At 38.9% G+C, this 26237-nt stretch overlaps 1 protein-coding gene across 1 annotated transcript in view; it reads left to right on the forward strand.

Annotated features, from left to right (window-relative positions):
• The window catches only part of TCERG1L (transcription elongation regulator 1 like), a 220228-nt gene that overhangs the window by 967 nt on the left and 193024 nt on the right, over positions 1–26237 (forward strand). Inside the window, exons 2-4 of the mRNA XM_050959457.1 lie at positions 1530–1676; positions 2362–2542; positions 21708–21899. Coding sequence (XP_050815414.1) covers positions 1530–1676; positions 2362–2542; positions 21708–21899 — 520 coding nt within the window. The remainder of the gene's footprint in view (positions 1–1529; positions 1677–2361; positions 2543–21707; positions 21900–26237) is intronic.

The raw sequence follows: 26237 nt of genomic DNA on the forward strand, positions 1-26237 counted from the left end.
ATTAATTGCGTTGCAAAGAGAACCCTAATGCTGGGGCTGAGCAATGAACTGAGGGCTGTCTTTGGTCGGTTCCAATGTATTTGTTCCAGGAAGAGGCATTTATTTTCCGTAGAAGATAATCTTGTTTTATATTAGCTGCGGAAGGGCAGGCTAGGAATAGCGTTTATTACTCCATTTAAATAAGTGAAAGATAAAGATATAAGGGTCTTTCATTCAGCCAAGTAACTTAAGCCTGTTTCTCCTTCTTGCTTTAAAACAAAGTTGCCTTGCCATTTTTAATATCGCCTTAGTAGAAGACATAAGGCAATAATCACCTGAACAGTCCTATTTTAAAAATATTTGTGAATGTCCCATAAGGCTTTTCCATATGCATAATATAAATTAAAAAAAAAACTGGATGCCGTTGCAACATGTTTTTATGTTGTAGTGTCATGATGCTGCCACTAGAGGTATTTAATGTCTAGGAACTAGATTTTTTCCCTTAATGTTTAGAAACCCGTTACCTGCAATATTTTTTTTCTTAATAAAAGAAAGGGATGGGGGACGGCTCATGAATTGGCTCATTAAGGCTTGTCTTGTTCATTCTTTAACCCTTTGATCTTTTCCTATTTGCTGTGGAAAAGCAGGCTGGTAACAAAAGGGCACTCTAACAATATAAGCCATTAAATTCAGTGTCTCCTATATACATAATAAATACAATAGATGCTAAGATATTTTGAACCATATTAATGTAAGCAATACATCTTAGTGGTGCTTTTTGATGAATGTTTCAATTATTTGTCAGTATTGTAAGGCCACTTCAAATTACTTTTGCTGGTCAGCTTTAATAAGTTTTAATGTATTAGATATTAATAGCTATGTTAATTTCATAGTAGTTTAGCACTTCTGTTGTATTTTTAATGCTGTTTCACATAAAACTTTCAACTCCATAATCTTAGATTAATTTCATTTGGAGATTTCCAGTCAAGCATTTTAGCTGTGAATGTCTCTTGGAAGTTAGTGATTTGGAAAGAGGGTGAGCAGGAGAAAAAGCTACTTGCTTTTGTGTTTAATGGAAGGATAACATCAATTATTTTGAAGTGGGAGGAAATTTGAATGAAATGCAGAAATGTTTCTACAATATCAATGTATTTGTCCAAAGAATTCAAGAGTCAGGAAATCACACATTCTGCCTTGTCTTTGCTTTGTCCTTTGCCTCTGGAGACAGAAACACATACACTATCTTGTATGATGATATTTTCTATTTATATGTGACTTTTTTGCAGTTCATTGCTGATTAGTAATGGTATTGACTAGGTACTCTAACTCTGAGCTTTCTATTTGTAGGTTTCTATAGCAGTTTAGCTTTGAGTGGCACACAATACATGAGACTGATACATTTTTTTTAAACCCAATGTTTAGACTAAAGAGGTTGATACATTACATTTGCTTGAAATTCACTCTTTTAATACAGTGTGTACTAACACTGGTTGATTTATTCTAGAATATTTTTAATTCATTTAATTTTTTATTTTCTTTTTTTTTTTAAGTGGATGTTTGGAGCTCATTCTCCAGTTATAGGATTTTCACCTTCTTCTAGTTTGGAATTTGTTCCTATCTTCCCACATGTATACACATCTACTATTCCACCTCATGCCAGGAAAAGTTGGAGAGATAAGAGACTACCTAATTGCAAGGTAACTCTGAACTTTACTTGGGACATTTTTATATTAAGATCTTATCATAACAACTGGAAAACAATGAGCTTTGTAAACTGTGAAAGCATGCAGAAGGTCAGCAATCTAGGTCAAGCAAAAATCCTGTAGAAAAGTTAATGCTATAAAAAGTTGATCAATAAATAGGCTATTTCTGAAGGTATAAATCAGCAATTCTCTTAAATAATGAAAAGGACTGAAATAGCTTTAACATTAGTTCTATATTAAGTGTATGTAAATTTAAGCATATGAGTAACTATAGGATGGTCTTATCTTTTTTCACCTCCTCCATCTCTCAGCCCTCACTGGAACAACCTTGGGCTACTAAATGTTATAGATACATTTGTTCTGCCATAGCTGTCTCTGGGGTAGGATTGGCCTTATTCTTTCATATTGTGGGGTTTGGATTTTTTTTTTTAATTTGGTAGTACTTCCTAAACTGGATAATCCCCTTATGAGATTGTTAGGTAACCATACCCTCCCAATAGTTAGGAAGCATAAATCAATCTATATATAAGACAGATCATGTCCTAAATCATGAACAATAGTATAAACGTGTATATATAGCTATGAGAGCTTGAATCAAAGACCTAAAAACCAGGAAAACAATAAACAATGAAACTATATTATCTTCAACTTCAACATACTTTTTATTTATCCTTCGCAGATATATTTAAATAATGCATTTGCTTTGGATTCAGCGTGGATACATCCTGAGGAATCAAGAATCTTCCAGGGACATGAGAAGCCTCTTTTAATGACAAATCAAGTAGCAATGGCTATATCTAGGCCAGCTATTGCCTCAAGGCCTCTTCCCACAGTGGTGTTAACACCTCAGCCCATAACAGGTTAGTAATAAATAATTATGAACACTTTTTTTCACTATCCATTTTCATTCTATTGATCTTATTTTTAATTTAGATAGTTGTTTCAGTCCTGAATTCTTTTCTCAGGCAAAATTCCCATTTAGGTTGTAACCTTGATAACAAGATCCAGAACAAGAACATTTCACCTTTATTTAAATTTTAAAAAATGACGTGGAAAGAAAACGTATAAACTTATGGAAAATTGGAACCCAGATTCCTCAGCAATCCACTCCATTGACCGAGGGTATATCCAGCCCAGTGATGACTTGGTTTATTTTCAAACATACTAGTGAGATTGTTGACATAATATTTAATGTGTAATTTTAACATCAGTTGCTTATTTTTAGAATTTGATGTAGTCTGGGTATAGATAGTTAATTATTAATAAGGAACACTAATTAATCCATCAGTTCATTAAAACTAACTTATGCAAGATAACATGCATGAAATAAATTCCATTAATCTACATAAATAAGGTATGTTACAGCTGCTGGTGGTATAATAAGTTTTGTGCTAGTGCTACGTTTTATACCCAGAAAAGGCCAGAAAATGTATTGCTGAAAAGATGGATGTGACCTTTCATTAGTATTTTGTTGTATTGATCTAACATGCTAGTTGCCCCATAGAAAACACTAATAAACAAGTAATTAGAATAAAGATAATTGAAGCACAAATGTAGATACTAAAAAAAACCAACAAGGTACTTTTTAAACAAATGTCTGTCTTACTGAGATCAAAGCTAATGCCATTTTAAGTAATGGCAAAACCATAGCTGTCCTAGCCTTCATTATTATGGAATTGTTATTATTCTGAAACTGTACTGTAGACATGTAATTTTCTACTTTCTGCTCAAAGTAGGGCCAATCCCCAAATGGCCCCCTCAGGGATTGAACTCACAACCCTGGGTTTAGTAGGCCAATGCTCAATGAAGGGGAAAATCCATTTTCTGTCTGTTTGCCAGACTTTTTTATTTCAATTATCAACTAATCTTATTCAGCACTTAGGAATTAAGCAGAACAATTCAAATAATTTCTGTATTTCAAAGGTTTTAATAATACTTTACAAAAAGCTGCTTTCTGTTCTTGCCACTGTTAATTATTGATCAACTCTAGTGTTGTTCAGCTTTCCATAATGGATGATAGGGACCATAAATAAGTATACTGATGGGCAAAACAATTATACTGCTTATGCATCTCTACCTGGATGCCTTTTACTTAATTTGTGACCCAAAAATGTATGCACTCTTTTGAAGTTTATATCTGTGGCTGGCTGCCATGTTGATGGATGCTTTTATAAGTGCCTGATGGAGTATATTTGGAAGTAAAATACTGGTTCCCACATGCATTGGTGGTCTAGGAACTGGTTGCATTGGGTTCTTTTTTTTTCTGATGACTTCTGTTTATAAATATCTCCTAGTAGTAATACACAAAGAGGGCCTAATACTGTAGTGCTAACTTAAGTAAAACTCACAATCAACTCATATTAATGTAATTAAATGTAAACTACTGGAGTTAGTCTGCTCCAGCTCCCATTGAAGTCTATGAATGGGATTTTGAAAAACAGCAAAATGAATTAGGTGCCTAATTTACATTGACTTTCAATGAGAGTTAGGTGCCTAACATACTTAGGAGCTTTCGAAATTCACACTCATTAAGAAATACCTCCCCGCCCCCCCTGCCCCCCGGACCCTCTGTGTCTCTGTTAAATTTATTTCTATTCATGGGGACTGGAAATGCCATGTTTGCATTTCTTGGAGTTTCTTCATTATCATATCAAAGGTGCAGGGGCAGCTCCAGGCACGAGCACGCCAAGCACGTGCCTGGGGCAGCAAGCCACCAGGGCCGCTCTGCCGGTTGACGCGAGGGTGGCAGGCAGGTGGCCTTCGGTGGCATGCCTGTGGAGGATCCGCTGATCCTGCAGCTTTGGCGGACCTCCTGCAGGCATGCCGCTGAATCCGCGGGACCAGGGACCTCCTGCAGGCAAGCTACCGAAGGCAGCCTGCCTGCCATGCTTGGGGCAGCAAAATACTTAGAGCCGCCCCTGCAAAGGTGGATTGGAACCATCTATCTCTGCCATTGTGGATCCCCCAAGATCCTGGACCAGAGGCCTGGACCATCTACACTAAATTTAATTAGGAGTTTTTCCTGAATAAAGACCACAGGATCTAGTCTTCTATTAGCACTCAAATAGACACACAGGGCCAGTCCTCCACTGGAATAAATCAGTATAGTTCCACTGACTTCACTTTCTCAGCTCTTGTTCTTACGCCGTGTGTCTGGCAGAAGTCTTCTGATCATGCTGAGTGTCTCCATTAAAAATTCACTCTTTCTTCATTTAATTGTGCCACCTTCTTAGCTCTACTTCTCCTTCAGTGAGTCCGATACTTACATTTCCAGCCATCTTTGGAGTCTCTCCACAGTCCCTTTTCTGCCCTCCCCTATACCATCTCCTTTCTCTGTCTCGGCATGAACCTCCATCTCCTCCAAGTTACTGGTGTGCACAACCTGGGTATCATCTTTGACTGCCCTCCCAGGCCCACACATTCAGGCCGTGTCTAAAACATATTGCTACTTCCTACACAATACCTCTAAAATCCAGCCTTCCATCTCTCCAAAACTCTCTTCCAAATTGTCCTCATTTCATGTTTTGACTATTGTAATCTCCTCCTATCTGGCTTGGACTACTGCATCTTTGCCCCCCTCAAGTTCACTCAAAATGCTGCTGCCAAGATAACCTGCCTGGCTCATTGCTCTGCCCACCTCATGCAATTAGCACCTTCAGTGGCTCCCTTTTCATCTCCAAACTTAAGCTTTTTGAGTTAAATCCTGTCCTCACTGAAGTAAATGGGAGTTTAGCCATTGATCTCAATAGGGTCAGGTTTTCATCTCTTTGTCTTCACCTTTTAAACCCTTCACACCATTCAGTGATGCTCGTCTAATAACTTAACATGATGCCAACCCCTGCCTTTATTTCTGCAATATTCTCAGCCTTTAATATCCACCAGTCAGCTTCACTTTCAAATACCTTTGCACTTTCTTCTATTTTGCCCTTTATGCAGAAGGAAAAGTCCCTGATATAATTAAATTTAACATTCCTGTAGGGGAGAAAATTCCAAATAAACTCACCACTATAGCTTTTAACTTCAAGAAAGGGCATTACACAAACATGAGGAAGCTAGTTAAATGGAAATGAAAAAGTACAGTCACAAGAGTGAAATGCCTACAAGCTGCATTGACACTTTAAAAAACACCATAATAGAGGCTCAAACTAAATATATACCCCCACCAGAAAAACAATAAGAGGATCAAAAAAAATATGGCTAAACAACAGAGTAAAAGAGGCAGTTAGAGATAAAAACACGTCAATTAAAAAATGGAAGTAAAGTCCTTTTGAGGAAAATAGAAAGGAACATAAACTGTGGCAAATCAAGTGTAAAAGTATAATTAGGCAGGGCAAAAAAGCATTTGTAGAGAAACTAGTAAAAAACACAAAAACTAAGTGAATCAGAAACAAGAAATCGGCCAAATAATCAGTGGGACCACTGGACAATTAAGGTGCTAAAGGAGCACTCAAGGAAGACAAGGCAAATTAATTATTTGCATCAGTCTTCTCTGCAGAGGATGTGAGGGACATTCTCAATCTAAGACATGGTCTTTAGGTGGCAAATCTGAGGAACTGTCCCAGGTTGAGGTGAAGGGAAGGATATGGAACAAATTGATAAACAGTAATAAGTCACCAGGGCCAGCTGGTATTCACTATTGCTTAAATCAGTCTCTGTACCAGGTGACTGGAAGGTAGCTAATATAGAGTTAATTTCTTTTTTTTTTTTTTAAACTCCAGAGGTGATCCTGGCAATTACATGCCAGTAAACCTAACTTCAGTACCTGGCAAATTGGTTGAAACTGAGGTAAAGAACAGAATTATCAGACACACAGATGGATGTGATATGTTGGGGAAGAGTCAACTCAGCTTTTCTAAAGGGAAAGTATGCTTCACCTCTCTATTAGAATTTTTTGAGGGTATCAACCAATATGGACAGGGTGTTTCAGCTGGTATAGTTGTACTTGGACTTTCAGAAAGCCATTGACAAGGTCAACACCAAAGGCTGTTAAGCAAAGTAAGCAGTCATGGCATAAGAGGAAGGGTCCTCATGATCAGTAACTGGTTAAAAACTAGGAAACAAAGAGCAGGAATAAATGGTCTGCTTTCACAATGGAGAGAGGCAAACAGCAGAGTCTCCCAAGAATCTGTACAGGAACCAGTGCTGTTCAACATATTAATAAAACCATATGGAAAAAGAAGTAAACAATAAGCTGACAATGTTTGCAGTTGATAAAAAAATTACTCAAGAAAAAGTTACAAAACGATCTCCCTAATTGTGTGACGGACAACAAAATGGCAGCTGGAATTCCATGTTGATAAATGCAAAGTAATGCACACTGAAAAACATAATCCCAGCTATACATGCAAAATGATGGGGTCTAAATTAGCTGTTATCACGCAAGAAAGAGATCTTGGAGTAATAGTGAATAGTTCTCTGAAAACATCTACTTCTTCACACAAAGTACAGAAGAACTCATTGGCAGGGAATGCTGTGAAGGGGAAAAGTGTAACTGGGTTTAAAAAAAAACGAGATAAGTTCATGGAGTATAGGTCCATCAGTGGCTGTTAGCCAAGATGATTATGGATAGTATCCCGTGCTCTGGGTGTCCCTAAGCCCGTGACTGCCAGAAGCTGTGACTGGATGATGGGTTGGATTACACAGTAACTGTCCTATTCTGTTCATTCCCTCTCAAGCATCTGACACTGGCTACTGTCTGAAGACAGTATACTGGATTAGATGGATCCAGTATGGCCGGTCTTATGTTCTTATAATTCATTCATCCCCTGCCTTATTTTCCAGTTCTCTTCTTAAAACTCACCTCTGCTGCAATGCCTACAAAACACTGTCCACTGACTATGGCTATTATAGGAATTATTCCTCTTCCTTTCTTTTCTTACTCCCTCATTCTTATTAATTTACCCATTCCTGCCATTCCTCATCCTCTTTCTACCTTCAATTAAAAAAAAAAGGAAGAAAAATAAGAGTTGTTTCAATTCTTCACCATATTCATTTGCTTGTATGTCTTCCTTATCCTCAACCCTTCATCCGTTTTGTGTCTTTTAAGCCCTCCAGGATAGACATTTTCATTTAGCTGTAATTTGTACAGCGTCCATCACACTGGGGTCCAATCTCATTTAAGGTCTGTGCATGCTATCAGAATAGAAACAATAGATGTTGTCACTGTGGAAATCAATAGCATTCTACTGAAGCCACAAATTTTGTCTAATCTTTCCTGGACTGAATTGTTGGAACATGCACACAATGAAGAGGTTGAAAGTGGGGTGGAGAAGGGGAATGCAAAGACCTTGGCTAGTGTGGGCTCTTAAAACCTGCTGCAAACCTGCTGTTCTTTCTATCCTCTGTAGCTGTGGCACACAGCAGAACTTCTATCCACTAGGAAAGCTGCAATGTAGGGACAGCAAATAGTGTTTGCCAACAAGAAATGGGTGTTTGTTTTCTCCACCATTTTGCCCTCTCCAGTTGCAGTAGGTGTTAAATCTTAAGCTGCCAAATAAAAATGACATTACAGGTAGGTCTAGTGTTGCTAAAGCCACCTTACTCTATACTACTTTGACTATCAGAAGGGTTGAGCCTTTATTGCATTGCAAATCCTAACTTTTCAGATTACTTGACACAGAACTATAAAAGGAAATGGAAACCCACACCACGTGGAATCAGATGCTTCAGTTGCCAATTGTGGAAGATGCTGGCCCTACTTAGATCAGAATGGTTTTCTGTTTTGTTCCCCCCCTCCACCCCCGCCCCCCCCCCCCCAAAAGCCCCGGGAGACTCTTGTCCAGTCAAGTCTATACATTGGATCCATACCAGGAGTCAGTTATTAGTAACAATGTCCTTGTTTCTTCAGTTCAGTGGCCATTTTAGAATGAAAAAAGAAAATTCATTAAGAATAGGCTTGTGGGATTCGATTTTTGTTTTTTATAATTTTGATGGATAATATTGATTTTTAAGCATTTTTTTCTTTTTTTAAATTTTCACAGTTGTGGGAAACTGGTGGGGGGTGCAGTGTCAGACAGTAGGGAGGTCAGACAATTATTTATTGACAGGAAACCTTGAGATTCACAAAGTTATAGCTTTATAACAGGTTGTCACAATCACATATCCAAATATACAAAATAGCCATAAATCAAGCTAATAAGTTCTCAGGCAGTATTTTTCTTTGTCTAGCTGTACATTTCTATTATTGATAGAAATATTTGATTTATGGGTGTACAGTGAAATTGATATTTACTGATAAAAATCTAATCTTTCCTAGCCTAACTATGAATTGTTGGGGGTTGGTAAATGCTAACATGCATAATTTAATGCTAACACAAATAATTTGGCAGTTGCACATATTAGGTACAGGAAGGTATTATTTTGTCTGAAGAAACGTAATTGGTTATTGTTCCCTGGCAGATAAAAATGGATTACAAAACCTTGAATTTATGCACTTACAATTTTATTTATCTAAAGAAAATAACGACACATTATTTTCTCACCCGAAATGATTGTTTATTTTTTTATTTCCACTAGACAAAGCACTATCCTGTATCTTATGTTGTGGATATAGTGTATATATCTTTTTGCAAGGAAAATGATTTATATTTTTCTCTACTACATTGTGCAGTCTGCCATATGGAATAAAGGCATGGCTGGTTTACTATGAGTCGGATGTGCCTGCTTTTCCTTGTATCCTCGCTTAAGGGATGAGACAAGCCGAAAGCTATATGAACACTGGAAGTCTTTCCAGGAGTCTTGAATTATCTGTCTAAGCTGGTCATGGTCTTCAGAACTGGTTCCATGTGTTGAGTTGAATTATTAGAAATTCCTTGGGATTTTTGTGAGAAATTTTTTTTTGGGGGGAAGGGGGAGCATGAGGAAAAATATCCCCTATGTTTCATACCATTACTATTAAAATTATTGAAATTGTTTTAATATTTCAAGCTGTGTGGTTACGGTTTGTTGGCAGGTTTGCTTCTCAGTCACTGTTTTGCAGGCGATGTTCTTTTTTTGTTCCTTTTTTTTTTAAGTAGTACACTTTTTATTAGTGTTCCAAAAGGCTTTCCATAGAAATCTTGTTGAACAAGCCTTTCATATAGCATGCTGTGAAGAAATAGAAAAATATCTTCATTATATTAAGAAACAGAGTTGCTGCTATTTAAATAGAAGTAATACTTTCCATATTATGAAGTATCCCAAAATACCTGACTGCTGATTATAATCAGTACAGGCAAAAGTACAAGTAAACTCAAATATATAGCGAGTTACAATCCCTCATAACCTTAAGAGAAAATGCAGAGGCAATGTTGCAGGGTGCCAACACACTGGGCTCATCTTAAGCAACTGGACAGACACTCAGCTAGGCTGTCTGGGAACCTGTGGCACTCTGACATGTGGAGGGGCTTCAGTTGGTTTGTTGGATAAATGATGATATAATGTCTCAATCCACCCATCCCACTAGAGCCGAGCAAAATTCTGACAACTTCCACATTTGTTTAGTCATGAAATTGTTTAGTCATTGAGAAATTTTTGTTTTGGACCATAAAACCTCATTTTGACATTAAACTGCATTTCCCAATTGTCTCATGGGAGTTGTAGTTCTGGCCACCATTCTCTCATATGGACAAGGCTCCCTGGCGAGACTGCGCCTCCCATAATGCATCTAGTCATGTGGCTCCCATGATGTACTATGCAGAAGAAATACTTTGTGGGAGATGTTGTCCTCCAAAGAGCCTGGCCCATGAGAGAAAATGGGGGCCAGAACTACCATTTCTGTAAGGCAATGTGACTGTAGCTTAATGTTTTTTAGAACTGACTTGAGATTAAACATTTTTGATCAGTTCCAAATTTGAAATGTTTTGATTTTTGTCTGAACCAACTTGAAATAAAATATTATGTTTAATTTTCCTAATGGAAAATCAATTATTTTCATCAAAAGGAAAATATTCCCACAAAGAATTTGTTTTGCAGAAATTGCATTTTCATTTGCAAAATCATTCCAAAGGACAATTCCTGACTAGCTCTCCCATCAATACACTGTTGCTCAAAGAAACAAATCTTCGGCTTCTTTCATCTGCTTGAAGGGAAATATCAAAAGGGATGTCCTTTTTCATATTTTGTAAAGTATGCAGAAGGCTTTAAAATTGTAGATGGAACATATTAATAAAAGATGTTTCCAGCCCCTCCCATAATAAGGTCATTGTTATTCCTATTCTAAGACCCTGTCTTCAGTAGGTTATAATTCTGCTTACTCTTTTTGAAAAAAATTAACTAATATATTTCATCTGTTTCCAAAAACAAAGATAGGGAAAATACATTTTTTTTGCCCATGTTAAATTCTAGTGACTTTTTCTTTGAACAGTTCTAACACCTCCATGCACCATGGACTTGAAATTTGGCAAAGGAGTGTCCTTTGTTTCCGGGGTACACTCTTTGCTACCCCTGTAAAAGTCTGCCCTTATTTGGCTAATTATAAACTTTTGAAAAATTGCAGTTCGCACATGCTCAGTAGAGATTTTTTACATTTTTAGCTGCTAAATTTCCTGAAGATTTGGTCTCCAATGAGCATGTTCCAGCCTTTCAATTGCTGTTATAGGCCATGCTGGATCCATGTCTGGGTAGTTAAACTGAGAGCAGTAAGCCTGTCTGTCCTGTGCTGTCGATGAGCTTGCTGGGCCCAGGCAGCATGGAGGAAAAAATGGCCGGGTTCAAAGGGTGACAACAGCTAGATCTGCGGGGGGTGGGGGGGGGGAGAACAGAGTAGATTGGGACAAAGAGTTTGTGGATGGGGGTGGAAATTGGGACTGGCTGAACGAGGAGTTTGGGAGCAGAAGGAGAGTAGTACTGGTTGGGCAAGGAGGCAATGAGGGGCAGAGCCTGGGAGTTGGGTGGCAGGTATGAGAGACAGGGACTGGTTGGGCAATGAGGCTGAAACTGGGAGATGGAAAGGAAAAATGGAGTGGACTGGGAGCTAGTAGGTGGAGAGAGACTGTAATTAGATGAGGACCCATTGCAGGGGGAGAGATTGCAACTGGATTCGGCAAGGTGACTAGGACTAAGAACCAGTGGGGCAGAGTAAAGGGGTGAGTGGGGAGTGGAGACAGATCTGAGGACTAGCTAGTATACTGGGGAAGAACTTGATGGGCTGGGCATAAAGATGGAGACAAGAACCTGTGACAAAGACATGGGGAGCATGATTGAATGAGGAACATGGCTGGGAAAGGGGTGATTGGAGGCCAGTGTGGTAGTGATGGAGAAAGATCAGATGCGGAACCAGTAAGGTGATAACTGGGATTGGTGGGAAAAGGGGCTGAGAGTTGGGAGTCGGGAGAGAAGACTGAACCAGGGAGTTCAGAGGCCTGAAACTATGACTTGCCATGGAGAAGACTGGAACTTGGTGAGAAGAGAAGCTTGAGAAATTGAACTGAGACTAGTTAGATGAAGAGGATGGGACTTGGACAAGGAATCAGGGATGGAGAAGAGACAGGAGAAGAGACAGGAATGGGACAAGGACAAGTTGAAGGAAATAGAACAGAAGCAGCCGTGCTGTGGGGGAGGGTGTTGAAATGAGTAGAAGTTTGTGCCCACTAGGGAGCACTAACTTCCAGAGCCTGGAATGAAACCCAAGATTCCTGAGTCTCACCATTCCTCTTCTGTCAGCAAATATCTGTGAAACCCGTACGCAAAGTTACCCATGCCCCTCTAATAAGAACATAAGAACAGCCAAACTGGGTCAGACCAAAAGTTCATCTAGCCCAGTATCCTGTCTTCCAACCGTGGCCAATGCCAGGTGCTTCATAGGGAATTAACAGAACAGGTAATCATCAAGTGATCCATCCCCTCTTGCCCATTTCCAACTTCTTGCAAAACTAGGCTAGTGACACCATTCCTGCCAACCTGGCTAATAGCCATTGATGGACCTATCCTCTATGAATTTATCTCATTTTCTTTTTGAACCCTGTTATAATATTGGCTTTCACAACAGCCTCTGGCAAGGAGTTCCACAGGTTGACTGTGTTATATGCTGATCCACATAGAGGATGACAGCCCCTTGTTGCTATGAGTTACTCTGTTGGATCAGGTGGCAGAGGTCTGTATGGTGGATCTAAAGTTTCCTGTCCTGCTGATGACCCATGTGAGTACACATGATGGAACTTGTTTATCCAGTTTTATATATAAACCTAGGAAATTAGACACACAAATATGTTAAAAGAATATTAAGGTTGCAAAGCCAAGAACTTAAGACTTTAATTCATATCCATTATAAAACAATCTTTAACTACAAGATCACATACTATTTTTAGCTCAGCATCCCCTGTTTGATTTAGTGCACAGGTTGGACTTGTTCTGAGGATGAAACAGGGCAGTGTATTGAAGCAGATCCCTGTTTCATTTGTTGCAAAATTTGTTGGAAGGTGTGTAATAAGTGAGAGGGAATTGCAGGAAATGAAAGGATGATGTCACAGTAAAAAGATGAGCCATTCTTTAGACCTCTTTTAGTCCCTCTTAACTCATTCCTCAGTGAAAGGCTCGACTTCCTTCATATTCCTTAAGAGTGCAATCACATGGTTCAAACACTCTGGAACTGGATCTCTGGATGGTAGATAGGAGATTGTGCTATGTTTTGTAAGCAGGTATTGATTTTTTGTCTTCTCTGTGATGCTTTTATCTTAAGAAAAAATGTCTGTGCTGAGAGAGAGCTTTGTGATAACTTGTAACTGCTAGCTATGCTGGTCATAGCCCTTGGAGAGAAAGCAAAGCAAAGGTGCTGGCTGTTAGGTAGACTAGCTTTCTGGGGTTACCACAGTGTATGGCAGGAGGCTGTGTGGTCTTAAGACTCTTGGTCAGAAGGCAGTCGGACAAGGGTCCCTGCTCAGACACAGGTGATAGCTGGACCCTGAGACCTGATGGGATCAGAAAGCAGGCCTGAGTTAGTTTGAATTCAAGCTTTTTATCCAAAAGTCCTTTCCTTTCTTTGTCTATTGGTCTCTGAAGAATCCAGTTTGAACTATTATATGCCAGCATTTCCAGGTGGTGGTACCCTTATGGAGGTGCTATAGCCAGAGTGAATTTGCCTAATCATTCCCCACTGTTCTTAGTTCCTGGACAGGACGGCCTACACTGCGGGGGCAAGTGGGGCAGTTTGCCCCAGGCCTCAGGCCCCGCAGGGGCCCTGCGAGTCCTGGCCAAGTATCCCTTTCCTCACCCAGTGGTGACATTTCGACGGCGGGTCCTTCAGTGCTGCTGAAGACATGGAGCGACTGAAGAGTCCCCCGCCACTGAAATGCCGCCGTCGCAGACTCAGAATGCCGCCCAGTGAGTACAAGCTCCTCTACTTTGCCCCAGGCCTCCTGAATCCTCTGGGTGGCACTGTTCCTGGAGGAAGTGTAGTTTCTCTCCCCTGTGAAATTACATAAATCCCTGACCCAAAATGATTCATAAACTTAATTCAGTGAGATCTTCCAAAGATACTGAAAGGAATTGACAGATCTGTCTCTCAGAATAAATAGTACTCTGCTTTACAACAGTTGGCTAGTCAGTGGTTAACCCTGTCATTTCTCCTGAGAGAATAGGACTGCCTGTACTGAATGAAGGTGAGACCTGAATGTGAATTACAGGAATCTGCAGACCTAGGTCCCCTGTCTGGAGGGAGAGGATCACAAGATACTGCCCTGAGAAATGTAATAGCCAGAAGCCTAAGTGGAGTGCCCTCAAGGAGGCCACCTAGAGGTCAGAGGCGCAGTTAGCTCAGGAAGTATCACAATCATATGTTAGGATCAAGTGTTATTTTTGCAAGTAGGCATGACTCCTTTCCAGCTACTATATTAGCAGGACTGGCTCTAGGCACCAGCAAACCAAACATGTGCTTGGGGAGGCACAATTCCAGGAGTGGCAAAAAAACCTAGAGCTGGCCCTGTATATTAGTGTGTGTTGAATACCTTAAATATGGCAACCTTTGTGGCAAAATTAATATTAAACTCTGTATATAATCCTGATTAAACATATATCTGTGTATCCCTATTGATTTCAGTATAGCTATTCCTGATTCACACCAATATAAGCAAGGCCTTGGGTTCAATGCAACACTCAGAGAGACAGATTATGTGGCCTGGAGCCGTGAATTATATAATAGAATTTCCAGACAGTTGAGATTTTGACCCCGAAGTCCCAACTGACCTTCCTCATTCCAGTTAATATAATATCTGTGTGGTATGTTTATTCTGATAGTAAATTCAGTTTATTTTAAACAGGACCCAAGTTTACAATTTTTTTTTTTTTTGATCTGCACTGGACCTTTGTATTGAAAAATGTAAAACTGCATTGTACAGGTGTCATGTAGAAGCTAGAAGTTCTGCCATTGGGTAGCTGACAATAAGGGCCTTTGGCACTCTGGAAGATGAAGGGAGTTTTGCTTCTGTCTCCAGTAATGGGGGGAGGATGTATCTCCGTCTTTCCTCCCCCTTTTGGGAAGGGTGGTGCTGACTTCAGGTTTGGTAACAGGATTGAATTTCTTTTGTCATCTCCGAAATCATTGATGGCAACTAGTTGCCCTGTCAAACAGTTTTCCAGTATCAGCCAGCCACTACATCCAGCAATGCCAGAGGACAGTACCTTGATTTTTCTGCTGAAATAACTGGTAGTGAAATAGTTAATAATGTTGTCATCAGAAGACTCCTAATTAGGGAACTAATTGTAGCCTATCCTGCATTCCAGTTTAAGGGAATAGAAGGAATTTAAAGCACCACCTTACTTATTTCCACTGGTGCACCTTACCTCAGCTTTCTGAGCATGGGGGGTGGGGGGTGCAGGCTCTGTGGAGCTGCTACATCACCAATTTGTACAGGTGGGTGGGAATGGTTGTGGGTGAAACCTTATCTCTGAGCCCTCAACATATCTGGTAGCATAGTTACACAGTTTGACAGGGAGGGAGCATATGCTGTGACAGGTGTGGATCTGTCACCTCTTATTCCCTCCAGGGCTGCTCCAGGGGCAGCACAACAACATACTGCCCACTGCTGTGAGATAGATCATAAAGTCTGAGTCTGGCCTAAGGTTTTAGTTGGTAAAAATGGGGCAGATCAGACCTCTCAAAACTCTTGTTTCAAGCTCTCTATAGACCTCAGGCAAACATCACTGCATCACTTGAGATTCACATTTTTACATGTGTCTTAACAATCAAAAGTGATAGACATAATTCCTTATTAAATGAAATCGTGGATTCTGCTGTACAATTACTTAGTAAATTCAAAAACAAGAGGAATTACATGACAATATGCATGGCCACATGATGACATTATGCATGTGTTCAGCGGGTATGAGAGGGGAATCTGACCCTTTGTTTATTCTGTTTACTAACTTCTTGATTCAAGCTATTAAACAAGGAAATACACATTCAACAAATTGGTTTTATGAATTAAAGAAATAAATCTCTATCTTAAAAAAAAAAAAGGGTATATATCTTCTCCTGTGTACAATGTGTTAAATTAAAAAAGGTCAACAACTGTACATTAAAAGTTAATACATTTATAATCCTAAAGGGATTTAAATGATATTTCATGTTATAATGCTTTCATTTGCTACAAATATATTTATAAGGCTTGAAAAATATTTTAACTTATTTTTAAACATAATTTATACATAAAGGTTTAGCAGTTTCAGAGTGTTTTTCACTTTTTTACAAGTGTTGTCCTTGATATTTCCTCCCACACTCTACTGTTGAACATGCATACAATATATGTTACGGAAAAAAGTATTTTAGAAATGTTTTAGAGTTATAAAATGTATCAATTGTTTTACAGTTTGTTATAAAGCTATTATCACTACATGTGGAGGGGTCGTGTGTACGTACAGACACATGCACATTGAAACATAGTTCTATTTGTATCAGACTGATGTCTTTTGAAGATATGCAGTGAGGTAGAAAGGACTGCAAAATTAAAGTCTGACTAATTTTCTCATCAAAGTGAAGAAAATGCCATTTTAATACAAAAAGTAAGTCCCTGTGAGGCACTTAACAAAAAAATAAACTATGAATGGGAATCTGCAACACAAATTAAAACAAAATTAAAAGCAAACCCCATATATGTCACCAATCCTAATGAACAGATATAAAGCAAGTTGCAAGGAGCACTAAGCTGCTCTATTTAAGATATTCCACCCCTCCTAGATGACTGAAGTGTTCCAAAGGCTTTTAACTGTTTGACATAAGTGCTGGAATTAGGGGTGCTGGGGATACTGCCGCACACCCTGGCATGAAATTGTTTCCACCATAAACAGGGTTTACAGTTTGGTTCAATGGCTCTCAGCACCCCCACCATAAAAATTGTTCCAGCACCTCTGCTGGTTGGTGCAGTCACAGAATTTACTTTCCTTTGTGGATGACTTGATTTTGCTGTTTTAATTTTTTTCTGTAGATCTTATGGGAAAGATCTTTAGAAAAGTCCATTGTAGGCAGAATTTTAAAAAAAACAGACAGTAAACCTGTAAAACTGCAGAACATTTTTAAATCAGTTTAATCAGTTAATTTGCACAGTGAGATTCTATAGTACAAAGAACTTTTTTTTTTTAAAAGAAAAGCTAGAATTGCCCTCTTCAGATAGGACTGAACCTGTAAATTCCAGTGGCATCCAAAATCCTTATTTCTGTTTTGTTAAAGAAAAGAAACAGCCTCTTTTGTTGATCCTGAAGAAGAAATGTAATGGTTTTGACTGTTTGTTAATAGTAGTAATAATGAGAGAGCACATTCTGATATGTCCTTTTATGGCTGCAGAGAAAGAAGTCATAAAAGGAACATGAGGTTGGGGAGGACATTGGGCCGACAAAACAGCAGTACAGAATCCTGTTTTATTATCTGTATGTCATGGACAAAGTCACTGTGAATGGAAAAAGTATGCTATTGTGGAAGAGAAAAAGTGAAATAATTCATGACCTAAATGAAGCACAATCCGTGGTATGCTGTGTGGCTCCTCAGGCTGGTTATTCCTGTAGGTCTTTAGGAATAGTGGTTCATTCTTTAAACACACCATGCATGCACTGTAGTAAGAACTTCAGCATGTCTGAACTGTCAGATGGACATGAGGCATATGGGTCAAGAACAGGAAAGCAGGGACAATTCCTGAATTCCAAAACCACATAGATAACCTCGTGAGAGAGTAAAGAAGCAGGTCTAACAGGAACAGTTAGTCGTAGGCTGCTGTGTGTCTAGATACTTTACCATGTAATTGCCTATATAATGGATGTTTGGGGATCAAATGGTATTTGCTGTGGAACCTGGGTTATCTACCTACTTCCCTGTTTTCTTTAATCTTAGGTTGATTCTCTTGTCCTTTCTTGTTCATGTTTTTATGGCTAACCCTGCTATCTTGTTCTTCAGTTGTTTCACACATAAATGTGCTGCTATCATTTTTAACAAAGGCCTCCCACAAATATTTTCCCCTTAACCTGTGGTAAACATCTTGTAGCAAGATGGTGGATGTCTGCTTGTAAAGAGATGTGGCAAAGAACTGTGCAACATATTAATGTGTTTTCTCACTTAAATAGAAATCCTCTGTGATAAGCAAGCATCTCTAGATTAAAAAAACCTTCTTAGAAGTGAACATCACTGAAAAGCATTAGTCTTTGTTTCTCAGACATATACTGATGATAGTGTAGAACATTATTCAACTTTTGAAGTATTTGAGTGTTGACCTTATAGCGGTGGTTCTAAGAAAAGTTTTTGAAAATATCTGCTATTTGGCACAATCTGATATGTTCCAGAGAAGAAAGTTTTTTATCTAAACGATGTATTAGGATCCCTAGATATGCCCTCTCTTCCAGGAATGATTTAATACTGTCCAGAGAGAGAGTAAACTCCATCAAAGGCAGGGAAAACACCAAAACTTTATTAATTGATTGGTGAAATGGTAACAAAAGGCCACAAGTCCTGAAAACTTTCAGCACTTCACTAATTTCACCCACATGTGCTCATGGCAAGGCTGGGAGCATGGATCAGCATTCATGTCACGCTCACTGTTAGTACCCAGCCTGGGCCAGGGAAGCTAATGATCCAAACAGCGGACCAAATTTGGTGATAATTCTGGTCATGTGCCATCTGAGGCACGTTGCACATACGCTAAGAAGAAGATGGCATGGCTTAGTTTGCCCACTGTTCTAGTTCCTATACTGTTGTTTTGTTCCTTTCCTTCACCCATGTTGAGAATTGTATCTTTATGTTGCAGAATCCTTTTTTAATGAAAAAATCAAGCTAGAAGAGAACATTCTCCCTGCTTAACAACAGTCTTTTGGGAAATGTAGAAGAGTCTCTTTTCTTTATATACTTTGTCCATGAACAGTTATAGAATTTTTTTTTCTGCTGTGTTTGGTGACAGCAGAAAATCCCTGGAATTGGAAACACATACTCTCTATCCAAAGGCAGACTACTGATGAGGATTTGATTAACTTAACCCATAGGCCCATGAGATCCCAGAAGGACGTGTTAGAAACCACAACAAAATCATTGTCATCAGATGGTTTGACTTGCCATTTTTGACTATTTCCTTTTTGGCCCTGGTAGATGTAATCTATCTTTCAATTGTTGCAGGTTGAAATATCAAAGACTTGGTATTTGTGTTTGCTAGTGTATCTCTGGCCTATGTGCTTGTTTCACTAACAAGGACGTGCTTATATATGGCTTACATGTGGTTGTTATTTTGTTGGTTTTTTTAATAGAAAATATCTTAGAACTGACATTAACATCAGGAATAACAGAAATTACTTGAAATAACTACTGTATAACTTGGTATGTGTTACTAATGTTGTAAAGCCTATTTTTTGGGCAACATATTTTGCTTATATCTGCATTGCAAACAGAGACTAATAAAGAGGGGAGTGCAAGCTTAGGAAATATAGATACTAAAGGAAATCTCTTTACCCACACAGCCCACTCTCCTGTTTAGCTAAATTCAAAACATTCACAATTCTGTTGACTTCAGTGGAATGACTCCTCTTATGCCTCTGTTAAATTTGGCCACTGGTTTACTTTACCTTTTTTAGAAATATACTGGAGTATAGTAAGAACCAAGGGTCAGAGTCTCAGATCTTACCCTTCTGTACCAAGCTCAGTGGTGGAATGAGACATAAGGGTGGTGGTATAAAGCCACCTTTGTGTGCTCTAACTTAGCCATAATGCACAACACAAAGCAATCTCCGCACTGCTCCAAGTTGTGTGAGCTGTACATGGATGTAAGGGACTCTTCTAGCTGCCAGAAATCACCAGAATACAGGGTCTACTGACCTTTCCACTTTTATCTTGGCCAAGCCCCCTTCACTGAGGGCAGGAGAGATATAGCCAGGAGAGGTTCTCCCATGTCAGAGGAATCCCTAGACAGCCACTTCTGCCAGCTCTTCAGGCGGTTTATGTCAGTAGGCATGTGGGAAATGGCCACAAGATGTACCAGGATCTGGCCCTAAGGGTTCCTTTAGTCTCCAAATTCATTTGGAAAAAGAAATGCTATAAACCTGTGAAATGCCTAAAGTGACAGCTCTGATCAAATAGTGATTTTCGCAGAATTACCAGTTGGCTCTTATTGCCTAAAGGATTTCCACATGAACTGAAAACATTTGCTAAATGACATAATAAGCTAATGATGGCTTAATTTTTGAATACATAGAGAGTGTCTGAGAGGGTAACAGCTGGTGTTTGTCAAATTAGGTTTCCTTCTTAGGATTTTTACTACTCATTTTCTTGTTTATTTAACATACTTAGACGTGATTGAGCTCTAAAGGTCTTCCCTAAGCTTGTTATATGTTAAAGGTAAATGTTACATAGTACGGGATACATTCTTCTCTTCAGGGCCAATGGAACCTGAAGAGAAGAATGTATCCCATTTAAATCAGGCGGCTGTCTGTGGATAGAGTGCTTACAGTGGCAGGGCTTCTATGTACATGCAACTTGGTATCATTGATGGCAATTACATGCCTATAATTACAGGAGAATAGTCCTATAGATATAGGTAATATAAAAAAAATACAAATGGTTCAATTACAAAATCAGAAGTCAGGAAATGCTGGAATGTAGAGTCCATGCAGGATTCTGTTCCTAGTTCTGATGGTAATGTGACCTAGTAGTTACAGATATCACCCAAGTACAAAGATTTAGCACATTTATCCTAAAAAGTAGCATAGTGAAGTGGACGAGACTTGCCATTTTAGATACCTGGGTTCTATTCGCAGAAGGGACTGCATGCTACCTCTTGGTTACTTTATTTGTAAAATAGGTATATGACACTTGTCTGCCTTTATAAGATAGACCTTGTTCAGTTATAAGGACAATAAAGTATACAGAACTAACACCGTTCCGTGAAACTAGAATTCTTGGTCTCTTCATGGTTCAGTGCACTTTCCCCTAGGCTAAAGATAGGGTAAGTGACAGCAGCTGCTACTATTGTGCCCTCCCGCCTCCCCATCCAGAGCTCTTCGTGTGATTGTGATAACTATATAGATAAATTACAATATACATGATGTTTTCAAATCATGCACAAATCACCATTTCTTTATGTTAGAACCTATATTTGAAAGCATGAAAACATTATTATTATTATTTTTAAATGTACTATACAGGGACATTTATAACACAAAAAGCAGTCTATGGCACAAAAGCTATGAGTTAAGGGTAGAGGGGTGGTCTGGTGGATAAGGTGCTCCCCGGGGACTTGGGAAATCTGTGTTCAGTTACTGGCTCAACCATACACATCCTGTGATCTTGGGTGAGTCAGCGTGTGAAGCACCTTTAGACTGTGTAAAATGACACCTACCACTCCAGTGTATTAACATAGAATTCTGATGCATCTTGATGCCCTATGAAATTGAGTTGGATGGCTGGATGTGCAGCCAGTAGAAGACTAAGCTACGAATATTGCAATAATAATAAAGACATTTCGGTGTTTCTTATATTGTAATATAGGAAGATTGAAAAACACTATTATTTATAGAGTGTGTGTATTAACTTGCCAACAAAGATTTGTTTCAAATGTAAAATAAAACATATTTTACTTAACTCTTCCATAGGTGGTTGCCAGAATAGTCTTAAACAAGTGGGCAGTCATCAGACGATTGCATTAGCTGCTGCAGCTGCAGCAGCTGCCATGGTGTCCGTAGATTCAGAAGCACCTCAGGGACCATCACCTACAAGTATCCAACCTTGCCATGTGCTCACTCTGTCACCTGTCAAAATACCAGTTTTGACTTCACCTTTTCCAGGTAAGAGATTTTCTTTGATACCATGTAGCTGCTTTTATTCAATCTGAATCATACAGAAACTGTGCAGTGTGATTTTTTTTTTGTCACAAATGCTTTTTGTTAAATGATTGTTGAGTAGGAATTGAATTTAACAGATTGTGATATATGTGGGCTTCTGTATTTTAATCCCGAGAGAAAAACAATTATTAGTATTTATTGTTGTGTTAGATTGAGGTGTCATTTTTAAATGATCCAGGCATTTATAAAGCCACTACTTTGATTCAGCTTGATTCAAATGTGCAAATAAGAAGAAATTCAGAGGTGAGCTTGAAACTCAAATCTTAACCAATTCTATGTAGTTATGTAATTCTTATGGATTACAAAAATATAGGCACAAAATCTCAATTAAATTTTATCCCAGACCACTCTATTTACTTCAGTGAGAAAGCACTGTAAATCTGTGCCAGGTTGGGTGGCCCTCCATATTGTAATCACCTACTATTGGAAGGCGTCTGTTAGACATACAGTAGGAGTTGATTAAGAATAAAGTAGTGCTAGTTTTTGGTGAGTTAATCAATTATACCTTGTGACTCAAGAACCTCTGGATGCCAACTGGCAGAAAGCACTGGGGTATATCTGGGTACAGAGATCCACTGAATTCACCAAAACAATGTCATATAAGATCTCTAGTGAAAGCCTGTGTCACACTGGTCATTATAAAACCCTTGTGAGATGTAATATGGAGAATGTGTATATATACTAAAAATTATGTTCTCTAGGTCTGTAGTTAAAAACAGGTTCTTTGAGAAAAATCTAAACACAGGGGTGTCATACTTTTCCTATACTGAAAAAAAAATCATATCATGCCAGATGTATCCGTTTAGAGAAAAGACTTCTTGAATTGAAATACTGAAGTATTCTAAGAAGCAGAAGTCACCATAAGAAATGTACTTTTGATTTACAATTGCACTAACATGCTCTGCATGAATTGCCATAGACATGATAGAATATTATCAAACCAAGGAGCTATCACATTTAGATAACTGGCTCAGCTTTGCAATGATAAACATGTCAGGCTCGGACAATTGTGGCTTTCCTTACAAATGAAAGGCTGATAGGATATCAAATATCAAGCTTTGAGTGTCTGAGCAATAATCCCATTATCAATCTTTCACACTAAACTACTTTTTTATGGGTATTTTCTCTTGTGGAGTATATAGTTGCTTCTTGAAGGCAGACAAGCTTGAAAGTATGTGCTTGAACATGCTAAATAGATTTGGGATTTCACCTAAACATTAATCAGTCAGCCCATACATTTGATGCTGTTCACTTTGCAAAGACTATCAATATGCTTATGTAAAACACAGTAGAAAGGATTTAATGGAATAAGTTAACAGTGAGATGGGGATGAAGGTGTCCATCTTAGACAACCTTACTCAGTATAAGCCAAATGGAAGGACTGCTGTTGACTTCCAGGGACTTTGGATCAAAGTCTAAGTCGGGGTTGGCAACCTTTCAGAAGTGGTTTGTCGAGTCTTCATTTATTCATTCCAATTTAAAGTTTTGCATGCCAGTAATACATTTTAACGTTTTTAGAAGGTCTCTTTCTATAAGTCTATATTATATAACTAAACTATTGTTGTATGTAAAGTAATTAAGGTTTTAAAAATGTTTAAGAAGCTTCATTTAAAATTAAATTAAAATGCAGAGCCCCCCGGACTGGTGGCCAGGATCCAGGCAGTGTGAGTGCCACTGAAAATCAGCTTGCGTGCCACCTTTGGCACACGTGCCATAGGTTGCCTACCCCTGATCTAAGGTTTTTGTTCTATTATATTTATGCTTGTTCCCATTGCCTTAATAAGGGACATGTATATTTTCAAACTGTATATGGCATTCTGTGACTGAGTTCACAGAAATGCAAACAAGTTTATATAGAAAATTATAGAAAGATTCCTATAAATGTTAATGCAATAAACACCTGTTTAAAAGCCTAACTTACCATGTAAATATTAATGGAGTGAGCTGAATTCACTTCTCATTACATCAGTTATATCCTCTGCAGATGCTGTTTATTTTTAGTCATAACCTAGTACACATAACTCTTGTAGAATGACTACTCATGATCTCTTCTATTGAAATACACAGTGGATGAGATATTGAAGTTAAATTAAAGTTCCTTCCCTTGCAGGGAAAAGATGGTCAATTGGTCAAAAGTAGCCCTTTGCTGTCAAGAACAAAATTACATTTCTATTTCTCCACAGAAGTTAATGACTGGAAAAGCATCAAGGAAAAATAATCTAATATATAGATAATCCCCTGTGTAGGACATACTTTACGGTGCTGTCTGCCTTTCAGTTAAAAACATCAGTGCATTGACATTTATTAAGGATGACTTATTGTTCTCAAAGAAAAATAAATCTTTAAAAGAACATAATTTGTGTACCCTGGGGGCAATTGCATTTTTCTTGTCTCATGTATGATTTATAAAGTAAGTTGGTAATTGATGATCTTTCCATGTTCTCCTTGTATAAAGTTTATGTAAGGCAATGTCAAAATAATTTGCATGAAAAGTTTGAAAATAGCAGAATATGTTATATCTGTCTTCAAGCTATCAGCCTTAACATTATCTTGTTAAAACTAATCTCTATAATCAGTTATACTGGACAGCGCTATAACTGTAGCATGATGGGTATACTACTCACACTGGCCCTGAGAGAGTTGAATTAGCTCAGGCAGGCCCAATCAGTCAATTATGCTGCAAATGCTGGGAGATTTAGGCTGTGTAGAGGCTTGACTTCATTGGGAGCAGTCTTAGGCCAAGGCTAAAGCCTTTTACATATACCACCAATAAGGGTTTATACAAGTCCCCTGCCTGTGACCTCCCTGTGTTTCCCAAATGTCTTAACCCTGGCACTGCAAGTATAAGACCCTTTGATGGAGAGATATACACCCTATCCATCAGAGGCAGCAATAGCAACATGTGAGGTTTTGTTACTACTGGTCATTGTTAGTTTCCCCCCCATAATGATGTCACTAAGGGGACGTGGCAAGAGAGGACAGTCTGTTGTAATTGCACCCACCCACTGTGCCCAATATGCTTCTAAGTCAACTTGGTCTGGGCAGAGTCTAGTCATCTTTCTTGGTCTGGATCTATAGGACACACTAGCAGGCTCAGACCTCTTGTCTGAGCCCTTCCTTGTGATATGGGACTAAGCAGTCCAGCTGTCCCAGACCCTGGTACCAGTACTTTAGATCTCCCAAGTCTCCTACTTGCTTACATGTGCTCCTTCAGAGTTTTGTCTCACTGTGGGAACTCTGGCTTCTAGTTTAACTCCTTTTGGGGACAACATGACAGGAAAACAAGTAACACCGGCTTAGCAAGGGAAGTTCTTAACCACAGTGTCTGTACTCTTAAGAGTTATACTTGACAGTTACAGAACTTTGCAAAATAACAAAAAAGTATTGAGATATCAGACCAAGGGAGGGTGTTTTATGCCTTCTGTGACTCTGAGGTATGTCTATATTTCAGGCAATCCTTTCTTCTTCTCTCCTGCATGTGCCACTTACACATAGCCATGGTTGGCTTCCCCTGCAGAGAATGGCACCACTTCTTAAGTATAGACTTTGTCTCTTTTTGTCATGTGCTCAGGCTGAGAAGGTGGAGACCCACCAGTCATGTTGATGCCCCTGTATAGAAAAACCTTTATTTTGGAGGGGGGTGGGAGGAGCAGTTGAGATACAATCAAAGTTGATGGGTCTACGTTGCTCAGTGATGTCTCCTCTATGATGCTCCTTCAATGAGGTATCAAGCATCGTTATTGGGCAGGGCTTCTTCTGGAATAAATCAAAGTGATTTTGCCTTTGGCATGTGTTGAGCACATAATACCAAATGGAGGCCCTAATTCAAAATTGGGTTTACAGTTTGACAGACAAACTCCCTCTAGCACAGGATGGTTTCTATGAGGATGATAAATTTGGCTGATTGGACCTAAGAAATTGGAGAATGTACTTATTTGGAGGTGGAGTCTGGTTAAAGTTTACCCTTCATTTGTTTTTTGGGGGGTGGGGCACTTACCTGGATCAGATAAAGATTAATAAATTCTTTCCCTCCTAAGCATGCAGGGACCTTAGTTGTGACAGGCAAAAATTCTTCTGATCTGAAGGTAAAACTTTCTTTGGAGCAGCAGGTTCATGCTAGTCAAGAAGGGTGAATGGTCATGGTAAGCAAAGAGCAAGTATGTGAATAAGAGCTCCACTAAACTGATCATGGAGGTGATGCTTCAGACGGAGATGAAATATGTTGGTAAGGGTGGCTAGAGCCCAGCATAGTTCTTTTCCATGGGGGGGGGGGTGGAATTC

This window comes from Gopherus flavomarginatus, chromosome 6 (genome assembly GCF_025201925.1).
Source record: "Gopherus flavomarginatus isolate rGopFla2 chromosome 6, rGopFla2.mat.asm, whole genome shotgun sequence".
NCBI lineage: Eukaryota > Metazoa > Chordata > Testudines > Testudinidae > Gopherus > Gopherus flavomarginatus.